General features: G+C 49.5%; 3 protein-coding genes across 11 annotated transcripts in view; 1 reads left to right on the top strand and 2 right to left on the bottom strand.

Moving 5' to 3' along the window:
• Positions 1–6,724, bottom strand: part of RUFY3 (RUN and FYVE domain containing 3) — a 30,877-nt gene extending 24,153 nt beyond the window's left edge. For 5 of the 9 annotated variants that reach the window (XR_005256742.1, XR_005256743.1, XM_038135328.1 and 2 more), the window contains exon 1: positions 6,415–6,724. Coding sequence is in view for 7 of the 9 variants with exons in the window: in XM_038135328.1 (XP_037991256.1) it covers positions 6,415–6,706 (292 nt within the window). In the remaining 2 variants the exon portion in view is untranslated. Of the gene's footprint in view, positions 1–699; positions 6,284–6,414 lie in introns of those variants that run through there. The other 4 variants (XM_038135329.1, XM_038135330.1, XM_038135334.1 and 1 more) reach the window with 4 other exon arrangements.
• A 3,448-nt stretch (positions 6,725–10,172) lies between these two features.
• On the bottom strand, positions 10,173–11,891 carry UTP3 (UTP3 small subunit processome component). The gene has a single exon (XM_038135336.1). It carries the CDS (start codon positions 11,826–11,828, stop codon positions 10,236–10,238), a length of 1,593 nt encoding a protein of 530 aa, XP_037991264.1. The 5' UTR covers positions 11,829–11,891; the 3' UTR covers positions 10,173–10,235.
• A 3,787-nt stretch (positions 11,892–15,678) lies between these two features.
• JCHAIN (joining chain of multimeric IgA and IgM) lies at positions 15,679–21,527 on the top strand. Its single transcript, XM_038136542.1, has 4 exons — positions 15,679–15,836; positions 18,737–18,872; positions 20,121–20,201; positions 20,404–21,527. The coding sequence occupies exons 1-4, from the start codon at positions 15,773–15,775 to the stop codon at positions 20,603–20,605; spliced, it is 483 nt and encodes a 160-aa protein (XP_037992470.1). The 5' UTR covers positions 15,679–15,772; the 3' UTR covers positions 20,606–21,527.
• Positions 21,528–23,361: the final 1,834 nt, after the last annotated feature.

Consider the following 23,361-nt stretch of genomic DNA (forward strand, 5'->3'; position numbering starts at 1 on the left):
ACTCTGAACCTCAGCATCTGCAAAAACTCATCACCTCTCCTTCTTCCCCACTTGCTTATTGGCAGAGCACTGCATAGATGTCGTCTCGTGCTTTTAGTACTCAGCATTCAATCCTTGTCCTGCTATTGAACTGTTCATCAACCCAAAACCCCAATCCCGTTCCAGGGGAAAGCAAGATGCGCTACAACCCCACGTTTCGGGCTTGCAAGCCATGACAAACAGCAGCAGGCTCATCAGAGGCGAGCTGGGGCACTGTGATGGCATCGTCACCTGACAATGGGCATGGCTGCGTAATCGCCGGGGCTTTGCAAAAACTCCCCACGGCCAGGCACACGCTGCGGCGCCGCCACTGCGCTCCGCCCGTCCCAGCTGGCTGCTCACTAACAGAGCCATCAGCCCCGCTTTAAGGGCAAAATCGGGTTACATGGTCTCACCGAGCACACATCACGGTTTCCTTCCCTCCTGACATACACAAACCTGATACAGCTGAAAAGAGAATTCATCGCCGGGCTGCCTTAAAGGGCTGGGTTACAAATTCGGAGGGCAACCTGAGGCAGCATTTGTCTTTCTGCCGTGCCCGCGGCTGTCCGGGCTCCGCAGGCAGGACACGAGCGTGTGGTCCCGGAGCCGCCCCCTCCCAAGCGGTGCAGCGCCGGAACAAAGCCGGCCCGGGGCTCCCGGGGCACAGCCGGACCGTACCTTCGTGGGTAGGCTCGGGGTCGGGTGTCAGCGAGATGTCATCCAGCTCGCGCAAGCACAGCCACTCTCCATCCATCGACACGCGGAATTTGCAAAGATAGATGGTCTCCATGGCAGCCTGAGTGATCTTGTCTGTGGTGGGGGTTGGCATGTCGCTTTGAGGCGTCAGAGCAGACATGATGACTCAGCTGGTACAACAACAACGGGGGCAAAATAAGGACTAAAAACAAAACCTTTCTGAAGAAGAAAATCAGAAATACCTTGCGATTAAAGGACAGATTGCTCGGGATCACAGAGGCTGCTCTGGCCTTTTCATAGATCGAGCAAGGTAAAAACGCTGCTCCTTCCCGCTTAGCTCTGCCTCCCTCCTTTCCAGCGACTGCCGTCGTCTCCAGCTATGCTAGAGGCTATTGATCCTCAGCATCCACAAAACCCTGGCTTCTCCACCAGAGGCAGCAGGGAAAAACAAGTCCAAAAATAAAAAGAAAAAAAAATGAAGAGGCAGCAAAAGCAAAAAAAAAATAGCGTCTTCCTCTGGTGATGACCCCAGAAAAAAACAAAGGACGAGCGGAGAGGCAGCGTCCCGGCGTGCCGAGCTGCGAGCGCGGCTCCCGTCTCCCGGCGCAGCCCGGGCAGCGAGTGCCGCCGGGATTGGCTGTGCGCAGGGAGCAGGGTGGCGACCAAAATGGCTGACTAATGAACTGAGCTGGAAAGCCGGGCTCATGTGATCGCCTGCGACTCCCAGGATGCTGCCGAGACGCCGCTGATGCGCGGCCGGCAGTCAGGCGCTCCCGGGCACGGCGGCTCCCGGCCGGGCTGTGCCGGCCCGCTGGGGAGCGAGCGGAGCAGCGCCGCACCCCCGGCCACCCAGCGCCCCCGGAATACAAAGGAGCAGCGCCCGCGATACAAAGCCGCGTTTGTATTCCGCTCACATCCCTGCGTGCCGCTACAGGAATTCAATCGGCACCTTTGTTTTCACGGGAGGTGCGCGAGGTGCAGTTTGGGGTTTACTCGCCGTGCCGTCTTCTCGGGGGCACCTTGGAGCTAGAATTTCCCATGTACAAAAAATGTTAGGATGGATTTATTGTCTCAGGGTAACAGGAAGGAAAAAAGGATCCGGCTCTAAGCACTCCAGTGACTGAGGATGAAGCTCTTTTAGCAGGGCACGTGGAAGGACAATAAAGGAGAACACCACAAACACCGTGACCCAATCTTATGCTTTAAAAATCTCCCCTGAAAATTGTGCTGCTCAGGTGAGGCTGACAAAGAAATATTGTTACTCAGCAGGAAGAGAAACAGGCTTCCAGGCTCTCAACAATAATATAATAACAGTATTTTATAATAACACCACCACATTCCCTGTCCGTTGCTGACTGGCTGAACCTCACCTGTGTCCCAACCCACAGGGTCCCGGTGCTGGGGGACAAGAGGTCCCAAGCCACCAGACAGGCTTCTCATTCCCAAGGTCGCTCTAGTGTCACCACCCACTTGAATAACGCTATCAGGCACCAATAAATGAGCTTATCCAACTTCATTCCTGTGTGGCTCCAATATATTTGAGGAGAGCAGATGTGCAACACCCACCTGAAATGGATGGAGAAGGCTGGAACCAGAACAATATATTGGTAACAACATGTGCCCAATGTATGGAACCGTGATTACTCTCCCTGCTTTTTGTTCCCCTAAGAAATACTCGGAGGGAAGTACGTGTTTCTTGGGGATGTCAAATGCCAAAACAGATTGCTGGATACACAATTCAGTATGCCAATGCAGACAGCTCTCAGAAAAAAATGGCACCATCATGTAGGAGCCTCATAAAGCTGGGCAAGAGGATTAAGAGCTGCTATTTCTGACCGGCAAGAGGAAGCAGTTACTTTTGGTGAAAACTTCCTGCTTAGTGCAGCACATTTTGACTCAGCAACTCTTTCCCCATTAGGCCAAACCCAAGCAAGCATCAGGCAGCCTGTTCTGACAGCGGCGCAAAGGGCAATTATTTCACAGAAAACAAGAATTACTATTGTTTCTCCTCCCCAAGAGAACAGAGCTCATAAAGCGTGCTGACAGCATCTTAACTGATATATTTATACACCCTTTCAGCAGTCACAGCCTCTAGCTGCAGCATCCACATCACACCACCCCAAATTCTAAACACAGCGACGGTGGCCATGTACCAAGTGCTACAGAACAGCTGCTGGCCCTGGCTAACCCTTGGACAGGGTCTAAACAAACGGCACACGCTCAAAACAAAGCCTTTAGAATCAACAAAACACCATAAGCTATTGCTCAAGCTATTATCCAACAGACCTCTCTACAGACAGTTTAATTTCTTTGTTTTCAAAGCAATTAGAAATATCAACAGCACTGGGTGTAACCCTGCAGCTCCCATTTCACAGCACGGCTCTTCAGCTGAACTCAGCACAGGCAAGTGCCCAGCACATCAGGATCACAGGGAAGGTCTGCTAAAAAATCAGGAACCGTTCAACTTCCATTGGTTTGCTTTTAACATGCAGAAGGAACATAAGCCAGTAATTCCCTTCCAGCTGAGTTCTATTTTCAGGCTCCTTTATGCAATGATCCTGCTGCAAGTACTCCACAGAGATATTTAAAGTACTAGGAAAATGTTCTTTAAGTTTGACTTATGTCCAAAAATGAAAAAAAACCCTAAAAAAAACCCAAACGGGAACTGCTTAACTTATGACTTGTTACCTTTTAATCACCACTGAAAACCACAAGACAAATCTTCCCCTATCCCCATCCTGTGCCCCAAAGTGATTAAAAGCAACAAAGCATCTCATAAAGAAACAAAAGAAAGGTATCAAACATGATGTTCTCATAAAATCTTTCATACAACTACCAGACGACTCAAGGGCACCTGATAAGGCTCCATCAGGGTTCCACAGCATGGGCACGGACACAGGAAAACCCCAATCACGGACAAATGCAGAGGAGGTTGTGCAGGATGAGCCACTTTCTCCATCTCAAACCAGTCAGGCAGCCTTGACTGGTCCTACAAACCCTCCTGTGAGCTACACTTTGGCACAAGCCCTTAGAGGCTTTGGCTAGATTGCAAAACACAGCAGGGGTCTGCCAAAACATTTTTAAGATTAAACAATCACACCCTGACTGCACTGGAATTTTAAGACCAACCACCTGAAGACCAAGCACTCCCTCAGCCACCAGTATTTGGGAGGTCAGCTGTACTGCCAAGTATTTGGAGCTTCAAAGCTGAAGGAATTAGAATAATCCACACAAAGAAACCCAAACAAATTGCCAAACCACCCTCAGGACTCCAGGGAGCATCTTTGGGTGCACTTTTATTTTCAGAGCCTGTGAGCAACCCGTGCTTCCATCATTAGGAGAAAGTCTTCCCCCTCACTGTGTAGAGATTGCAAAGCAAAAAGGACAAAGCCATCTCTGACAGGGAATGTAATCTACCAAGATAAAATTAGCAACACAGCATCTACATGGCAAAGTCTGCTTCTGACTCCTCTGCCAGGACAGATATGCACATAACCTCAAATACCAGCTACTCCCAACCCTAACACGCTCAAACAGGAACGGGCAAAAGGAGGTTTACCAACTCAAAAACCAGTAACCATTTCTTAATTAAGAGGCAACAAACAAATTTTTCTTCACCTACTGTGAAACACAGAGATATCATTTAAGGATTGAAGTAACTCTGATAATTGAAGGAAAGTCTACTTTCCGGGGAGGAAAAGTCTACTTCAAGTATCGTGGTATTGGGTAGGGTTTCAGAGAGAACAAGGAAAGGTCTGGGTTTGGTTTAGGGTTTTTTTAAGGACAGCCTAATCAAGTTGCTTGTGTTCTGTTCTAAGGTTTTGCTGCAGGTCAGCATGTTGAAGTACATCATCTTGTTCCTTCTGCCTGGAACCACCTGTAACAAGTAAGCAGGTGCTGCTGCCATGAAGAGCTTTTGCAGCCTCCTTTTCCCAAGCAGCTCTGGCCTTTGCCTGATGTTTGGAATCAAGTGAGAATACAACAAAATAGTTCAAGGATTGAGTTCTAGCAGGGGAAAAAAGACTTGAAATCAACCTCCAAAATATTGTGAAATACTTTTTGGTGTAGTGGCCACTGCCTCCCTGTAACAGCTAAGCCTTTGCAGCAGAACTCCTCCGGCTGCTCTATGGGAACAAATGAAAGATGCTCTTAGAAATGTGAGAACTGGAAAAAAACACAACAAGAAAAAAGAAATGGTGGGGAAAAGTGATTTACTGACAGGGTTTGCCCCAGAAGACAGAGTTCAAGACACCATGCAAATAGATGCTGATTCCTGCTCCCTCTAGACACTGCTACCACTGCATCAGTCAGCCCCTGAGCGAGCTGTGACACTCGATACTGCACAGGCAGCTCCTCCTCCACGGCTCACAAAAACAAGGGAACTTTTATATGCATCTTGTAAAGATTTTTCTCCAAGCTTACATGGACAATCTGTGCAGAATAAGGCTGACACGGGATAAAGCACTGCTCAACCACTGAGCTTCTCCACCAAGCCCCTGCGCACAAACCTGCTCATCTCAATGCTTCAGTTTCCCCACATCCAGATAAGAGCTCCTCACAAAGTTTGAACAGTTGCAATTACATATTTTTCTCTAAGTCTTCTATCAGAAGTAGCTCAAGCCCTTGTATACACATCACAGGGTTTACTATGGGTAAAGATCTCCTGATTAGGGAAAAATTATAAGTAAAACTGAAGGTTTTGAAAGGGGCCTGTCATTCCAAACAACAATTTAACATAGAGGGACTTTGGGCATAAGTTGGCAGTCACAGACAGTCCTTCCTAGAGATCAGAGCAAAGTCAGGGCATTTCACCTCCTCTTGGCATTACAGATACGGACTTCTTACCTCACTGGTTCTAGCTCTGCTGAGTAATGCCTTCAAGTACATCAGCTTCCAAAGGAAAAAAAACCCAGATTCGCGCTCCAAACAAATCAGCTCCTGAGTGAGTGAACGCTCACCTGGGACAGGAGGTGACAAAGCAAAGGCCAAAAGCTCAGTCACACACCCTCTGGCAGCGGCCCAGAGGATGAAGCTGCTGGTTATTTTTAGGATGGACGGAAAAGAGAAGATCTCTTCTATATGCACCCATGTGTGTACTTCTTAATTGATTTTAAAACACACCCAAGTACTTCAGAGTACTCCAGCTTCCACAAACACACCACAAGAACATCACACAGAATCTTACAAAGGAGAACGCTATTTGCCACCCAACACGCCCCACACAGCGATGCACTTCAGCCTCTTCAGGTCTCAAGCGCGCAGTGCCCTCGCCACGGATTCATCTTCCGCACCAACACCAGGAGGAAACCCGAGAGGGTGCTCCCCAGCCCCTAAACCACACCCCGCGTGTCCAGGACAGCCTGTTGGATTTCCAAGGGCGGCACGGATGCTCCTCAGAGGGCTCTCCGTGCGGCTGGTTTTGCTGAGCTGCTGGGCCAGCACGGCTCACGTGCCGCTCCCCCAAGCGCCTCCTTCCGAGCCCCGCCGCCGGGAGCAGCCGCGTCCCCCCGCAGCCCCGCGGGGCAGGGGCAGCTTTGGGGCGGCCGCCCCGAGCCCGGGCGCGCCCGTGGCCGCGAGAGCCGCACGCCGCCCGTCCGGAGCGCTCGGGGCGGGGAGCGGCGCCCAGCGACCCCCGGCCCGCCGCCCACCCCGCCTCGATGGACGCTCCCGGCCCGGGAGCAGCCCCGCGGTACTCACGGGCTCCGTCCGGCCCCGGGTAGCTCAGCACCAGCACGGGCAGCTCGGCCGCGCCGCGGGGCGCCGGGGGTCTCCACAGCCCGGGCGGCGCGGCCGCGGCGCCGCCTCCATGGCCGGGGTAGAGGAGGAAGAACGGCGGCGAGGCAGGGCGCGCCTCCTCCTCCTCCTCCGCCGCCGCCACCGCCTCCCCGGGCTCGGGCCGCCGCTCCATGCCGGGGGACAGCTCCGCTTCGGCCCCGTCCCGGGAACTTTCCGCCGGCGGCGGCAGCGCTGCCCGCTCCGCCTCCGCCATCGCCGCCCCAGCCCCCGCCCCGCCCCGGCCGGGAAGCGCCGCGGCCGCCCCAGCCTCCGCCCCCGGGGGCTCCCCCCGCAGCGCCGGCAGCGGCTCGCCGCCGCACCGGGGGAGCACGGCCGGTGACAGCCGCCCCCGGGACAGTGCAGGGGCTCTTACCCGTGAAGCGAAGCCGGGGCACCATCTCCTGCCTCCCCTTGGCTTTCCCCGGCGTGAGAGCTCATGGACAGCAGCGTTTGGAGGTCCTGGGACAAAAGGGGACAAAGACCAACTATATTCTTTAGTATTAAAACTGCCAAATACAGCGTAGTACTGGGAATTTCACTTGGGACAGTCTTTCAGAAGACAGGCAATCATGTGGATTGTGGTGCTGTCAGCAGGCAGGAAGTACATAAATCCGCCCCGTTTTTAAAGAACACCCTGCACTTGGGTTAAGCTGAAACACATTGCTGCTTTCTTTTTAAATCTCACATTAAAAATGCAAAAGCAAAGCTGTAAAGGCTACTTAATCATGGAGACTGATTTTTTTCAGCCCTGCCCCAAGTCATGCAACACTTTGCAAGTAAGTGAACAGATGCTTTAATCCACTTCACAAATTGCACAGCTGAACGTTTGAATTTCTACGTGCTAACAAGAGTAAAACAATACCCAGACTGTGTGTGGTGGCATATTATGGAACACAGCTATGAAAACCTTGACAAAATCTAAGGCAGCAGCAAATGCATTTCCATGTGAGTTCGTCAATATATTTTCCTTGCCCTGTATAAATAGAAATTTCAGGTTGTGATGCAGAAAATGTTGTCCCCCTCTCTGCCACTGTACTTTTCTGCCCAAGCTTCCAAAGGCAGCCAGGCTTACTCTGGGTGCTCACCACACCCCCAGGATTATGTCTTCCAGGTGCAGAAAAACCATAGCTCATACCTTGGAGCTTTCTATGCTTGGCCTGTGTCAGTTTAAATACCAATCATTTACGCGCCGGTGTGGCAGGACTGCCTGTCCTTTGCATTACTGCATCCAAGCCAGCGGGTGGAAAGGACCCAGGGCAGGTCCCTCCATTGCTGCGAGGGTGATGGAGGTGAGACAAAGCTGTCACCTGAGGTGAGTCCCACCTGCTTTAGGTGCTGCTGAGGCTGCCAGTCCTCTCCAAGCAGGACCCTGGCAAGGGCAAGTGCCGTCTCATGGCTGAAGCATTTCTTGGCAGTGTCAGCACCTTCCCCAAAAGCAGTACTGGAAAAGGGAAAAAGCAGCATTAACCAGGACTTTGATCCACTCCTTGCTTTTTTTCCTGATCACCTGTGGTCCTTGCCTGATTTCATGTGTCCATTTTCTCAGGGGTTTTCAAAACACATTCAGCACCAGGAACTTGCCTTCAGCACAAAACATGACTCCAAGTATCTCCTAGAGACACTGTGGGGATCGCCCCCTCCCACAGCATTAATAATCACAGCATTGCCATGATCAGCCACACGTAAAAGCATACGGGAATTATGTTTATGGCTTTGTCCAGTCTCTGAACTAATCAAGTGGACATAATGCCTGGTTAATCTTCATTAACCCAGGAGCTGCCATCTGCCGGCAGGCAGGGCTGGGCCACTGACACGCAGGGCTCTTGCCAGCCTTCAGCCTAATCCCAGGCTTTCTGGGGAACGTGTCCATAATGGCACACCCATTTGTTGTTTCCCTTAGTTGCTGCTCAGTAGAAGTCACCAGAATTTTGCTCAGAGCTTTCCAAGGAAGCCCAAAGCCACAAAAGACCGTTAGCCCTTCATTTTGGCATCAAGTGTGAAACGTGCACAAGCAGATTCTGTGGTAATGAGATCTGCTAGTTATTTTCCACACCCCGTGTGATGCCTGTTACACAATACCATCCCTCCCCAGAAAAAGCACCTAAGCTGCTTTTTTTGCCCAGATCTTACCCCTTACTGACCTCACAGCAGAGCCTCCAGGGCATAGCTCAGCATTATCAGCAGCGGTCTCCAACCATGATCCCAGATGGGAGTTAAAGGTGGGGGAATTCTGCTTCAGTCTCCAACCATGATCCCAGCTGGGAGTTAAAGGTGGGGAAATTCTGCTTCCCTCCTCAGCAAGGCTGAGCAGCAAGGCTGCTTCTTCTGCCAGGGAATGAGCAGCTGACACTGTTGCTCATAGTAAGGGCAGGTGAGTAAGCACCAATCTAAGGAGAAGACCTGTTGAGTGCACCTGAGACAGGACTGTTCCTATCTGTCCAGCTTGAGCTTATTGTTTTCTACCTCTCCCTTCAACAAGCAGCCTGGAAAATGACCAAAATATTCTCCAGCCAGCAGTGAACAGTGTGTTCCTAGCAGAAACAGGGCTGGGGTGCTAAGGTTGACACAGGAACCCCACAAAAGCACATTTCACTTTCCGAGCACAAGCAGAGCATCTACGTGCTTCTACTACAGAACCTGGCCTACCACTGGATCAAGGGCACACACTCATCTCTTGGCTTCCCCCAAGCCCATCACACACACAAAATAGCCCCATGATATGCAATTGCATTACTAAATAAAGCAATTATTCTCCTGAAATAATTTTGTATGAAAAACTAATACCTTTCAAATGGTATGGTACCCAAACCAAGGCATGGGCTCCCTGAAACCTGTCCCAGACACAGGTCCAGGTTCCACCTGAGACAGTTTTTGTTCAACTTCAGAAAAATTACCACTCACTCCTCCTTCACAGCCCAGACTGGAACTGAGCACTCAGCTCCTGGCAAGCCCTTCAGTGTGGGGTGAAAATGCATTTACCCACACCAAAAGGCATGGCAGAAATCACAACACCCTCAAAGTACACCCGCCCACTGAAGACATAACACCTTACCCGTCTGTAAGGTGGTCCTGCAGCAATGCTTAGTCCTGCAGCAGCAGACATGGAACATTTACAATAGGGGAAGTTAATATGGTTATCACATATAAGGTTGTAAAATCCAGGCAAGTCCCCAAGTCCTTGCTTTGCTTCTCATTTAATTCAGGAAGGGAAACAGTACTTCAGACCACATGGCACTAGGTAAATTAAAAACAGTGCTCATACTTTAAGTATTTAAGAGCTAACAAAGGCATCAATCAGAACAAAAACTAACTACTATTAACCACGTCTCTGCAGCTCAACACAGGAACAGGATGGACCAGAACTAGACAGCAAAACAGGCCAGTGACAGCGGCTGAACCCCTACCCCAACCCACCCTCCAGAGGTCCATCCACCCAATCCCATCTCCCCACACAGCCCAGTTAATTCCCTTGGCCTGATAACATTGCTTGCAAGCTCTCAAGGCTTCCTGTTTAGGGAAACTGAACAGCATCGCAACACAGGAAAGCACCTTCAGACATGGCTGAGGTGTGCAAAGGGCCCTGTGACACTTGGAGATGGCACCTTCTAGAAAGCCCCCTCTGAAAAACAAAAACCACATACTACCCCACCCCAGTTTCCTTAAGAATAAACCCCACAACATCGTGTATAAAATTTTTATTGGAGTCAGCACTGCTGCTTGCAGCTCTGACAAAAAGATGGCTATCACTTCAGCTTCCTGCTCTTCTTAACCCCGGCCCGAATGCCAGACAGCTCCCCGGCGTATCTGTGCAGCTCCCTGCGCACCTCGCGGACCTGGCCCTTGCGGCGGATTTTGGCTCGCCGGAATTTCTCCCGATGCTTGACCCGGGGGTTGCGGTCGATCTTCCTCCTCTTGGGCGTGAGGCCTTTGTTCTTGATCATCTGATAGGTCACCCCTCTCTTTTTACCGGGATCCTCTCCTTCTGACACCACTGTTTCTTCAGGCACGTCCTCGTCTCCACGTCTCTTCCTCTTGAGTGCCAGCTTCTCCTCCATCATCTTGTAGTATTTTAGGGCAGCCTCCTCATCCAGCTCCGACTCGTCCGACGACTCAGCAGCAGCAGCCTGGCCATTAACAGGCGCAGAGGCACGTTTCGGTTTGGTTTTGTTGCCATTCATTGTGAGAAACACTGAGAACTTGTTTTCCTTCCGTAGCTTCTCTTCTTTCTTGTCATAGTAGTTCCTGAGAAGCATACGGACCTGTGGGGAAAGCTTTTGGTCTACGACGGCGAGGTCGTTGATGATATTTCTGTACTCCACCAGCCGTTCGATGACTGGGTGACTATGAACCGGCACCCTCTTGGACTTCAGAACCAGATAGAAACTGATATTGGCACAGTAGTTCAGGTAGAGATGATACTTGGTCTGCAAATAGCGGCTGCCCTTCCCCTGGGGGATAGTGCCGTCTCTGACCATCTGCAGCAGCGGGTGCAACTCATCCTTGATCTCCATGAGCTTCACCTCAAAGTCCTCCATCAGCTGCAGGAGCTCTGGGGACTCCTGCTTCAGCAGCTTCAGCTGCTCCTTTTTGGAAAGGGCCTGCAGATTTTTATCAATTTTCTGCCCCTTGCTATCGTGGGTTTTCTGCTGCTTAGCCAGGTAGCCCTGGATCATGTCCAGACCATAATCATCCTCCCCCAAATCCCTCACCAACCGTCTCTGGATGACTTGAGCCTCCTGCTCCTCTTCCTCCTCCTCAGCGTCGATTTCTTGCTGGCTCCGCTTGCCCTTGGCCTGGGCATCACTCCCATAGTCCGTGTCATAGTAGAGCTGCTTGCGCTGGCCCCAGGAGAGCTCATGGGGGAGCTTGGCTTCGGGATGGCGCTCCTCCAAGTCGCTTTCCATGGACAAGTCCCCCTCTTCATCATCAACATCATTTTCATCTTCCTCACCTCCTTCCTCTTCTCCATCCTCAACATCATGTTCGTCTTCCTCACCTTCTTCTTCTCCTTCCTCAGCCTCCTCTGCGCTGTACTCCACAAAGGGATTCCGATCCTGCATCTCCTCCTCCTCATCCTCTTCGTCCTCCTCGCTGTCCTCGGGCAGCTGCAGACCCAGCACCTCCTCCTCCTCCTCCTCTTCCTCGCTGTCCCCGGCCTCGTCGCCGCTGTGCAGGGCGGCCATCACGGCGCGGAACCGCTCCTCGTGGAAGCGCTCCACATCGTCCGCCAGCTCCTCGGGGCCGGCGCGGCCGCCGGGCACCTCGGCGGGGTCATCGGCCAGCTCATCGGCGGGCTCGGCCCGCGGCCGCAGGACGGTGCCGCGCCGGGTCCGCATGGCTCCCGCTGCCAGCGCCGCGCTTCCCGTTCCGCCGCGTCCCTTCCGCTGCTCCCGAGCCCTTCCTGTTCCAGGGCCGCAGCGCGGTCACGCCCCCGGGGACGCGCGGCGTGCTCCGGGCTGCCCGAAGGTAGGTGGCGTTTCAGCCGTGGCAGCGCTCACCGAGCAATGATGCCACGTGGGGGGAAAAAAAAAAAAAAAGGAAAAAGCCTTGTGTTTCCTCCTCAGGGTTTTTTTTCTTCCTCTAGAAGTCCAGCCAGTACAGCTGCTGTCTGTGCGGTCATCTTACGGCAACGAGGAAAAAAACAGATGGAAAACACACCTGACACCTGTGCCCTTGTAACCAAAACTTGGTACTCCGTTCCCTACCACCAGATCAAACCCGGAGAGAAGCAGAAGTATTTGCAAACCTCCCCGGGCACCTCCGAGGTTTAGACATGACCTCTCCCGAGCCTCTCCCATCACCGAATCGCACTTGCACAGGGATACAGGCAGCTTCAGGCTGCACAGCTCAGCAGCTGCTGCTTCATCTCCTCTGCACTCCTTGACCCTATCCCCTTATGCCAAGAGATCCGTGCGTCCCAGAAAAAGAGCAATTCTGATTTTTCAACACCTGGGGATCCCTCCCTAGGAGGGCTTTTAATGCAGTCTGTACTTGCTCACCTGTGCATTGTCATCCTGTGTTTCTGTGCGTCTGTCAGCCGTGGCAGAGCACCGGCCCAGCCTCCCACCCTTCCCAAGGGAAAACGACATGAATACTGAGCCACAGGGAAGCAATCTGCTTTTATGAGCTGCAGGCAGCCCTGCCACAAGAACAGAGTAATGAGACACAGCAATTAGTGTAGTCCAAGCTGAGAAGCCCAGAGCCTGATAAATCAGGCATGCACACTTCCCAGCAAGGGCAGTTCTGCGTACGAGGGCAGGGGCTTTTTTCTCACCACAGAACAGGTGCAGGTGTATTTATAAATGCTCCCATCCACCTTTTTGTAGGAAAAAAAACTAGTCAAACAGATATTCAAATTAGCTGAAACAGAGTGGGGTGCTTTACTCACTTTCTGGTGATTCATTTGGATCCTGATCGATCTGCTGGCAAACAGGTCCCAGTTTTAACTTTCTGACACACTCAGCCTCTTCACATGGTCACCTCTGGATCAAAACTTCCTCGCACAAACACAGATTTTGCCTCAGACCGCTTTCCCAAATCAGTCCCGGCCAGTTTTCAGCCATCACCTCCCTGGATCCAGGCCTGTAGAACAAAGAGCAACAAGACTAACTTGGGTCTGGAGACACAGCAGCCACTACATTTGTTGGCTCTACCTCGGTGGAAATCCTCACTTGATACTTGGCCATCTGCAGCCAGATCCTGCCAGGCTAAAATTCCAGGTAACTTTTCCAGCTGTGACTTAGAAAAACCCAGGCCTTTCTCATGTCCCTCACCTCGAGAGCTTCCATCTTAAGTGCCCTAATTTTTTTCAAGTCTGCCCTTTCAAAAACCAGCACACTAAATTCCACTTGGACTCTCTTGGATTTACATGGAATTGACATGTCTCCCAACCCGAAGGTAATTCTCAAGAGCAAGAAACAATCTGTGTCCATTCAAACCTTCTCCAGGACTTAGTGAAAACATCAGCCACATCCAGGTGAAGCTGGAGATGATCTCCAGCATGAGTTAGCTGATCCAGTCAACCAGGAGCTGCTCAAGCCAATCCAGTTTGCTGTAAGCAGCATGGGATCCGTGCTACCAAGACTGCTGCTGGTCTGTTTAGATGCACCATTCTGTTGGCTTCCAAGTGAGAAAGGAGGAGCAAACAGAAGCCCAGGGGAGACTGCTCATGGATAGTGTGTTATGTGGAGAGAGAGGCCCTGAGCCTTGGTGCTGTTCAACTCCCCCAGCAGAGCAACAACAACTTCACCCCGCTTCACTCAGGCACCTGCCCAGCTTCTTACCTGGAAAATCCTAGTTCAGCATGTCCAAGGGCAGCTGGAAGCACAGGACATGGGAACAGAGACTGAAACCACGGGGCTGGTTCCCCTTTCTTTTCCAATTCTCAATTACTCCACCTCTAGCCTCTGCCCTGCAGGAAGATTGGGAGTCCAGGTCCCCATACAGCCCATTGCCAAACACCTGCTCGCCCAGAAAAAATTCCAGAAGGCATCCAGTAAAACAGGGGTAATCCATGCAAATAACAGTCCAGAATATAAACCTTCCTCTCAAGAGCTTGAGATCTAGCTAGAAATCCCCAGAGACATGCAGGTGGCTGAAGAGGCTGAAAATAGCTCCCGAGTCGTCATATCCAGACCAAGGGACTGCACACACGTGTCTACACACATGTAGATTTAGCAACCGAAATCCAGATACGCTGAGCGCCAGCGGCCAGGGACAACCACCAAAGTGAACAGAAAGACACAGAACTCTGCTCAGTCTCCGCCTTGACATTTGAAGATAGTCTCCTTGCATGTTCCCAGTGCCATGTTTTTGTTATTGCAGCTAGGCAAACAGATCAGCACCAGCCTCCCTTGCATGTTGTTTATCTGGTGCTGGCATCCTCCCTTCTTGTATAATTCTAGCAAAATTCTTACAAAAACCAGTGACCGAAACAAACAGTACTTTAGACAGACATCCCCACCGGCACTGGCGAGCCAGGGTTATTTTTTACCTCCTGCCAAAAAGGGGGCACAGGGAACATCTTGTCCCTGTCTCAGAGAGAGGGCTCCATAAAACTTAGCAACGCTTTCTGGGATGGGGAAATAACCCCACATCTTTTCTGTGCTGCAGACAGATCCCTAACGAGAACACAAGGTTTGTAAGAACTGTGCAAGGACCCAATGCCCTGCAAGGGGTTGGCTGTGACCCATCTTTCCCCCCCTCCCAACGTCCCACGCTCCCCTTGCACATGAGCACTGCTGATGTAATCTGAAAGCTCATTGCATCATGCAGCTGCAGGGTAAGGGGTTTGTGCTTGGGGACAAAGCTCAGGGCACACAACCAGGGACTTGGAGCTGTTCGGCCTTAGGGACCCAGCCAGCAGGGTCTGAAAAAAGGGAGATATCCTCCAAGGTGACAGGAACTAGGATGCTCGGCAGCATTGCCAGAAGAGTTCAGCTTCTTGAAGAAGCCTGGCAAGAGCAACCAGGCCCTTGCTAAGCTTGGGTTTCCCTTAAAAAGTGGCTTTTTCTGTACAAGACACATGCAAATGCTACAGAGACAGCTCTGGCCATTATAGGCTACATTTGCTCTTCAGAAGTTACACAAATGGTCCCAAATCAGGGACAAAAAAAAAAAAAAAAATCCCAGGCCCTCTCTAATACCACCCTTCAGGAAAAGTCTGCATGCCCAATACCCCAGGGTTTTCCTGGCACCTGACTCAGGAGCACTCGGAAACCACAAATCCCATGGAGTCCCTTTTCCATTCCCAAGAAGGGGAACTCCTCAATGCAGTGGGCAGAGCTGCAGTGGCTGTCCCTCTCTCAGCCCTGCCCTTTCACCTTTCCTGCTTTGACTGCAGGCTCTCTGGGGGCAGGTCCAGCCCTTAATTCAGGCTTGCACACAGCAGGTCCAAACAGAACTTGGATTTTGAAGCCTGAAGGGATTTTTTTTTATAGGACTCAAGGGATTTTTAAGTCTCATGTCTCAAAATTAGAAGCCAGAGCTGTGACCCTTGGACTTGGTTACCTTCCACCAGCCCTGATGGCAAGATATCTTTGTACTCAGCAGCTCTGTTGCTGTTGGTGAAGAACAGAAAAAAGCTCTATCAAAGTGCAACCCCATGCACCCTTCCCCTCCGAAAGCCAGAGGTCTTGGTGCATTAACACACCTGCTTTCAGTCCCCAGCCACATTTTCCAGTGTTGGCCAGGCTGTTTATTTTAGGAAACCGATTTGCACACGCCCTTATAGGCAGAGTCAGGCTCTCCACTGACATTCTTCAAAAGAAGGGAAGGCAAGATGAAGAGCACTTGGTCGCTGTGTGTTGCCTTGGCCATCTCCTTGGGGATCATCCTTGTGGCAGGTAGGTGAGCAATGGAAAAGGATAACTGGGATTAAGACATCAATGGCAGGTTTTGTGTCATTTACCCTGAATTATTCTAACGGTCAGGAGCCAAACCTCAAAGCCCACTCAAGCAGCCGTGCTTCAGTGGTGCTTGGACTCCTCAGGCAGCTTCTGCATCAGAGCAGTGGGGTTTTAATTGCTGCCAGGAGGTTGGAGTGATGACTAGCTCCAAATTTAAGACTCGATAATTGGGCATTTTTCTATCAGGTTCCTGAAAGCAATACCCCACAAATACGCATGCTTGTTTTTCTGCAGTCCTAGGGAGCTTACCTGCTAGATCTAAAGGCTTCCAAAATCTTTCTGGTAATCCTGCCACACAGCTACAGCCAACTTACTCTGATTAAACTGTAGCTTATCATGTAACTCCACTGAATTTCTCAGAAATGCTTGATTTCAACTGAGCTCAGCCTGTCCTCCCAGCACACTGCTCAGTGTGGGTCTCAGGTCTCTGGACAGTGTGAATCCATCCCGCTGCACCTGGTGGACCCGGCCTGCAGGATCGAGTCAGTGTGTAGTTATGATATTTTATGAAAATCCCTTTGCTAGGATTTTCTTCTCCTGAGAAGCTGAAGGGCCTCAGCTTCAAGTGTAAACAAATTGTTATCTGCTGCTGTGGAATGCAGCAGGTGCTTTCTCCATTGGTCGATGTGGGATGTTTCTACTTGCTGACCAATCAAGAGGGTAACAACTCTCGGACTCTCTGGGAGTCACAGAACTTTGTTATTCATTCCTTTCTATTCTTGTCCCGCCTCCTGATGAATCTTTCTCTCTGTTCTTTGTAGTATAGTTATAGTGTGGTCTTTTTTAATCTAATATATATCATAATATAATAAACCAGCCTTCTGAAATGGAGTCAAGATGTCCCCTTCACCAAGTCCTGACTGCCCTGAAAACCACTGCATGATCAGTGCTCAGGGACACCCATCCCAACAGCAGGCATAGCTGCATCCCTGCATTTCCTGCAGCTTTTGGAAGAGGGCATCTTACTGCTTACCCCAGGCAATTCTGTTAGCTTCACAATGTATCAAAGGACAGAGCAGTACTGAACGCTGAGAAATTTTGTCCAAAACACAGTCACCTAAGTACTGAGGAGGGAGGGAACAGCTCAGCGCAGTAACTCGGGCATCAGGAAATCCAACCTTAGGACATTTAGAACAGCATGAGCAAATTTTGCATTTAAATACCTTCTCCCCAAGAGACTTCACTGAGTGACACATGGAGGTACTGCAGATAAAATGACATTTTTTTAGCATTGTAATCTTAAATGAAAAATTGATGGAGCACCAGTAACTTTAACAGTGAAGCCAAGAGCATAACACGAGGAATAAAATCAGGACAGTATTTTTAGAGCAGTCAGAAAAACCTGCATATGCATAAGATTGTGTTAATCTAATTTTAGAATTAAAGCCTGCTCTGAGAGATTTTGGGACAACCCAAAAGCCAACAGGATCTGACTTGAACATTGGCTTTGGATGAAGAGTTTGGAAAGAACTGCACACAATGTTAAGTGGAATGCAGCACAGCCAGGAGAGGAGGAACTGTGTGATGGACAAAAAGCCAGAGACTTCCCTTGAGCCAAAAGAGAGGCCAAGACAAGGAGCCAGGGACTAGAGAGGCTTTTCTGGGAGGCTTCTGCATCAGATGGAAGAGCTCATGTGGAATGATGAGTTGGCAGAGAAAAAGCTTGGAGAACAAGCTAGCAAAGTGATTTCCTTCCCAAGCTAGAAACTCCATAGACAATCTTATCCAGCAGGTATACTGCTGCCAAAGGCCCAGAAACAGCACTTGGAACCACCAGGTGAACTCTAGGGTCTCTGAGGCATCATTTGACACAGTAGTGGGACCTTTTCCACAGTTAGGGTGCCTGTAACAATCTCAGAAATCCTGGAATGGAAGCAGATGAGACTAGGAAATGACAGAAGGAAGGACCAAAGCTTTTAAGTCCAAGTAACTTGAAAATCCTTCATAGACATGATTAACCCAGCTCTTTTCAGCCTGTTTCTTCTTTCTCTCTCTGATTAAACCAAGAGACAGGCAGAGCAGGCAAGAACTGAGATCCATTTGAGTCCAAAACAAACTGTCCCCATATGACAAAAATCACTGGGTCCCCTACTTCTAAGCAGGCTGAAGGTGCCGTAGCAAGAATGATGCAACATCAGGAACATCCCAAAAGCCTCTGAGTGACACCTGGTATGTTTCAGCCTGCTTGGACTGAGTTTCATATCGAGTTGCATGCTAGAAGCAGCAGTTTGGAGGGGTCAATCAGGACTGGAGTTTTCCCTGCAAACCGCAAGCATCATCAGGGCCACCTGGGGCTGCCTCCTCGCTGGCTCCTGCTGTGCTTTTTGGCAGCTGTTCCCCCAGGAACCTGAAGGACAGGATAGCACTCCAGGCAAACTGACACATCTGCCATATCGGCAAGGTCAGAGACATTTGTTTAGAGATCAGATGCAAACTGGGGTTTGGAGCGCTGGAGCCCTCTTGGTGCAGGACAGAGGAATTGTATAACCGATTCCCAGTAAAAGAGCACTGCATTCCCAGTTCAGTGGCTGGGACCTGCTTCCCATTTTACCAGCAATCCCTGCATGTTTGTCCCTCACCAGGCACAGTGTCCAGGTTCCTAATCTTGTCCTTGCCAGTCCCACCACCCCTACATACAGCAGCACACTGAGCTGAGCAGGAAGACAGCTGAACCCATCTTTGCTAAGAGACTCACTCGGACCTGCTGCAACCTCAGCTTAACCCAATCCACGTGCTGTAATGGTGCATTGCTGGCTTTTCCATCCCTTGGCTATCTGCTAGAGCAGCTTTCAAGGATTTTGCTATTGATTCTGGGATTGCCTATCCTGTGCTTGCAGGTTATCCAGTGGGTCCCAGCGATGAGGAGTACGTGCTGGTCAATAATAAGTGTCAGTGCGTAACAGTGACCTCAAAGTTTGTCCCCTCCAAAGAAAATCCTCAGGAAGAAGTCCTGGAAAGAAACATCCGCATCCTGTAAGTGGCAGCCATGTGTTTCATAGAGACGGTGAGCAGGAGATGCAGTGTTACACCAGTTTTCTTTGCATTGTTTCTTATGTCCCAGCCCTGGTGAAGTGAACAGCTTTTCCTGTGGGCTGCTTGCTGTGCTATCCTGAGTATTTCACTTTGTGAAGTGCTTTTCTGCCTTACATGAACCCTCTGGTGCTCGTCCCTTCAGACACAAAAAACATCTCTATGTTTTAGGCAGACCAGTCGTAACTTCACAAAATAGGCTGGGGAAGTAGATAATGGCCTGTCAAGAGTTGATCTAACCTGAAACCAGATTGGGCCCATGACACAGGATTGACTTTCTGACCTGACAGAAAGCCTGGGAAAATAGTTAATGCCTAAACTATCAGTTTAGACCTAAACTGACCAACGGTCAGTTAGAGCCTGAACTGTCTCTCATGAGACAGAGCGCAGTTCAAGAGCAGGACTTGGTCCTGTCCCCTCCTAAAGCATTTACAAGGTGACCCCGAGCAGGAAGAATGATGCATCTGAAGGCTAATTAATTACTTTATTATAGTAGAACTATTTTACACTGTATTACACTAACAAGAACTGTACTAAACTGAAGAACTCATGACTGTCTGCTGACCAAACAGTCAACACAGCTCGGACCTGATGGGCTAATTAACATAAACAATGTCCACCAGAATCCAATCAAGCAATCACCTTCAGGTTAATAATCTTCCAGTACATTCCCCATGTTCAAAAACACAGGAGCAGCAAATGAGACAATAATTGTTTTGATCATTTTTTCCTCTGCTTCTCTCTGTTCAGAGGGCATGTGAATACCACACTCTCCCCTCACACAAACCTAACAGAAGCATGGGTGTCTGGGAAACAAGGACCAGCTTCAGGCCCAGAGCTGCAGGAGTGCTGTAGAGCTCACAAGAGGAGAACCACTAATTCAACATCCCTGTCCATCAGACCATCAGCCTCAAGCATCTGCTAGCTCAGAGTTGAACAAAAACTAACCCTCTCAGCTCTCAGCCCTGCCACCTTGCTAGTGGCACTTAGATCAGTTGGTGCAGTCCTCTGGGGGGAAGGGGGGGGTGTTGTTGCCTTTGAGGGTGCAGAGGACCAAGATTTCCTGTTCCTGGGATTTGATTTGGAGAAGGGTCAGAATGCAAATAACCTGAAGAAGATGATGAAAGTGTAGAATTGCTCACAACAGAGGAGACTGTTTCCACATGAGTGACTCTCTCCCCACCTTTGCAGAGTTCCCCTGAAGGCTCGGGAGAACATCTCTGACCCCTTGTCCCCACTCAGGACCACTTTTGTCTACCGCTTGAGTGAACTGTAAGTAGCTTTATTTCCTAACTTCCCTTGCCAAGATTTAACCCACAGCAGCTCTAAAAGAGGCTTGAGGGCCAGATGTTCCCCTGGAACACCTACAAAGGGCACAGCACTCTCCTGGCTCTACGTGCAGATAAACAAGAAAGATTTGGAGTTCAGCAGGGGCATCTTTTCTCACACTTGTTCTGTTTTCCATCTCTTCCAGCTGCAAAAATTGTGAACCCGTGGAAATTGATCTGGGTGGGGCCATCCACCAGGCCCAGCAGGGCAACTCCTGCGAGGAACCTCAGACGTGCTACACCTATGACAGGAACGAGTGCTACAGCTCCCCTGTGCCCCTCCTGCACCACGGGGAGGTGATGCAGGTGCCAGCAGCTCTGACCCCAGACTCCTGCTTCGCCCAGTAGCTCGGCTCTCCGCTGTGCCAGAGCCTCGGAGCACCCCGTTCCTATCCCAAATGTATGTAGAGCACCACGGCTCCTGGATGGCAGCACCCCAAAAAGCTGGCTCCTGCAGCAGCCCAACTTGCCTCTTCCCATTTCCAACCTCAGACTAGTGCTATCTCCCAAGAGCAGCTCCTGGCTTTCAGCCTCCCTTCTCGTGTCCCTGGCAGGTACCTGCAATGCCTGCTGTCAGACCACACAGACCAGATCCCCAGCAGATATAGGGCAGTCATTCTCCTGAAGTCAAGGGAACTACACTGCTTTACAGCTCTGGGGAAGCTGTCCTTTTCAGCCTCCTGCGTGCCTCCCCAAACCTCAGCAGGAGTGTCTGTGCCCTTCCCTCCCTGAGCAATCTAAAGTGCCTCTGCACAGCCTTCACACGAGGCCTTTGATGACATTAGCAGCATTTATGCCCTTGGAAGTGAGCTGTGAAACCATAGTTGAGAGAAAAGATGAAGGACCCTTCTAGCATCTGGACATCTGCAAGCTTCCAGTTCTCCCAGATTAAGAGAAGATCAAAAGACGCCACTACCCTGAAGTGTTTTGCAAAGTTGCCAAGCCCTCAGCTGTGCCAGGAATACCCAGCTCTTCCGGGAGATGTTGGGCATTTTGCTTTCCCCACTGCTTTACTGTTACTGCTGCCTTCTTCCACCCCTGCTCCTGGTTCAAGTGGTGAAAAGAAAAAAAAATCAATTACACTCAAATTTCTTTAATTGTTCCTCATCTTGCATTTAAAACCTCAAAAATTTCCATGAACCCAACATAAATTGCTCGAGCCTTACCCTAGTTCAGTGTTCAGAATTGGAGTGATGAAACAGCAAAACCTTATCCCCACAACTGTAGTTTTGTTAGTCAAACATTCAATAAACATTTTTTCTGCAATCAAGCTGTGTGTTGTATTCAATTCAATAAGAAGGCATAAAAGGAAGCCAAACCTATAATCATATTCTTTTCTCTTTCACAATTAATCAAACTCTCCCTAAATAACTGTTTATATTTACAGGCACAGTCTCCCAAAATACCAGAACAGAAATATTTCCATGCACTTGCAGAACCTCTGACAGATTGAGGCTGCATCACTGAGCTGCTTTGATTCCCAAACAGTGCAGGATCGGAGTCTCAAAATCCAAACATCACCTAAATTAACTCTTGAAAGTGCAATCCACAGATCACAAGTTTGCATCACCCCTAAAAGAGTAGTTTAAAGACAGGTAATCTGGGGGATATTCATCCATGTGCAAGGTGCCTGTCCTAAAGAAAAAAAAACACATGGGGCCAAATTTTGAGAAGCGAAGATGTATTAAAAAAAAAAGATTGACACAAATGATTCTGATGTTATCTCAAAATTATGAAAAACAAACTTGCAAAAATACCATCTTCCCCCCTCCTTCATGCAAAAATAAGCCAATTCAAAGAAATGCCAAGAGCAAAGGGCCTCTCAGCACCCCAAGTACTGCAGTGAGTATGTAGAACTCTACCAAAATTTGTCTCAAAGACATTTTCATCTTTAAAACCCTTCCCCAGTCTAGAATGCTGTGATGTTACAAGTTATTAGATCACAGCTAAGAAGTAAAGCCTGAGAGAGAGAAATTCGAGTGCTTTTCCATGCCACCTCTTTTCTCCTCATAAAACATGAAAAGGCATTTATTCAAAATTAATATTTTGGGGGTACACAAGCAACCTTTAGGAAGCCAGTTTGTCATTTCAAACCAACCTTTGCCATTCAGTTACTCCTATACATGTGCTGAGTTCAACCTTTAAATAATGAGGTACAACAATTCCTTCCTTCAGAGGAAGAAACATTTGTGCTGCAGGCAAAGGAATGCCACAGCAAGCAGTGGTGAGGCTGGAAAGCCTCTGGTTCCACACAAATACCTCACATCAGCACCATCAGCCGGGCTGTGCTTCTCCCCCTGGAGCTCCAAGTGACTGGGCATTTCTCAGGCCATCACAGGAACACCCCCCTATTCCCTTGAACAGAACAACACAGCTCCAGTGTCTCAAATCTGCAAATAATTTATGAGTCGTGACCCAGAAATAAATATTACTGCTGGACTTAGAGATTAGATTTTTTTTTTTTAAAGGAAAAACAGCATTGACCCTGTTCTCAAACACAGAACTACAAATATTAATTCCAGAAAGACAAATTCCCTTCAGCCATTGAGGGCCAGGGAATGACATGGAACTTAAATTAAATGTTGGCAATCAAAAACGTTAAACATGTTCAAAAAAGGCCTCCCAAACACTGTAAAAACTCCAGCTCTACAGCTCTTGATGGGATAAAAAACTGGGGCCGATTGCAGCAAGAGCCAAAGAGAGCTAAGAGCTGCCCATCTCCAAATTCCCAGGCTAACAACATCTGCCATTCTACCCCATCCGTGAACTGTGCAGCCCCAGCTACTGCTTAACTAACTAAAAAAAACATAGAAATAGGACAGAGAAATACCTTAGTGCCTCAATAGCAACTTCAGTAAGAGCTCGCCCTTTTTCCTCTTCCCAATAGAGCCTCATTTACCTTAAGAACAAAACCCATTCTTTCAAGTTTGAGTGTGTTGGTTCTCTGTTTGGCTTCTTTTAGGGCACTTTTAGCCCACATATCAACTGTGCAACAAAAGGAAAACCTTCCAATACACTCTCACAGGAGTCCCTACAAAAAGCAATAATCCCATACAGGAAAGAAAATTCATTAACAATGAAGGAAAAACTCCAAACTTCTTCTC

This window comes from Motacilla alba, chromosome 4 (assembly GCF_015832195.1).
Source record: "Motacilla alba alba isolate MOTALB_02 chromosome 4, Motacilla_alba_V1.0_pri, whole genome shotgun sequence".
Classification (NCBI taxonomy): domain Eukaryota; kingdom Metazoa; phylum Chordata; class Aves; order Passeriformes; family Motacillidae; genus Motacilla; species Motacilla alba.

Excerpts from the sequence above, each read along its gene's own strand:
- UTP3 (XM_038135336.1), bottom strand. The coding sequence starts at position 11,828 with ATGCGGACCCGGCGCGGCACCGTCCTGCGGCCGCGGGCCGAGCCCGCC.
- JCHAIN (XM_038136542.1), top strand. The coding sequence starts at position 15,773 with ATGAAGAGCACTTGGTCGCTGTGTGTTGCCTTGGCCATCTCCTTGGGG. Across the intron at positions 15,837-18,736 it reads GGGGATCATCCTTGTGGCAG|GTTATCCAGTGGGTCCCAGC; the intron begins GTAGGTGAGCAA and ends CTGTGCTTGCAG. Across the intron at positions 18,873-20,120 it reads GAAAGAAACATCCGCATCCT|AGTTCCCCTGAAGGCTCGGG; the intron begins GTAAGTGGCAGC and ends CCACCTTTGCAG.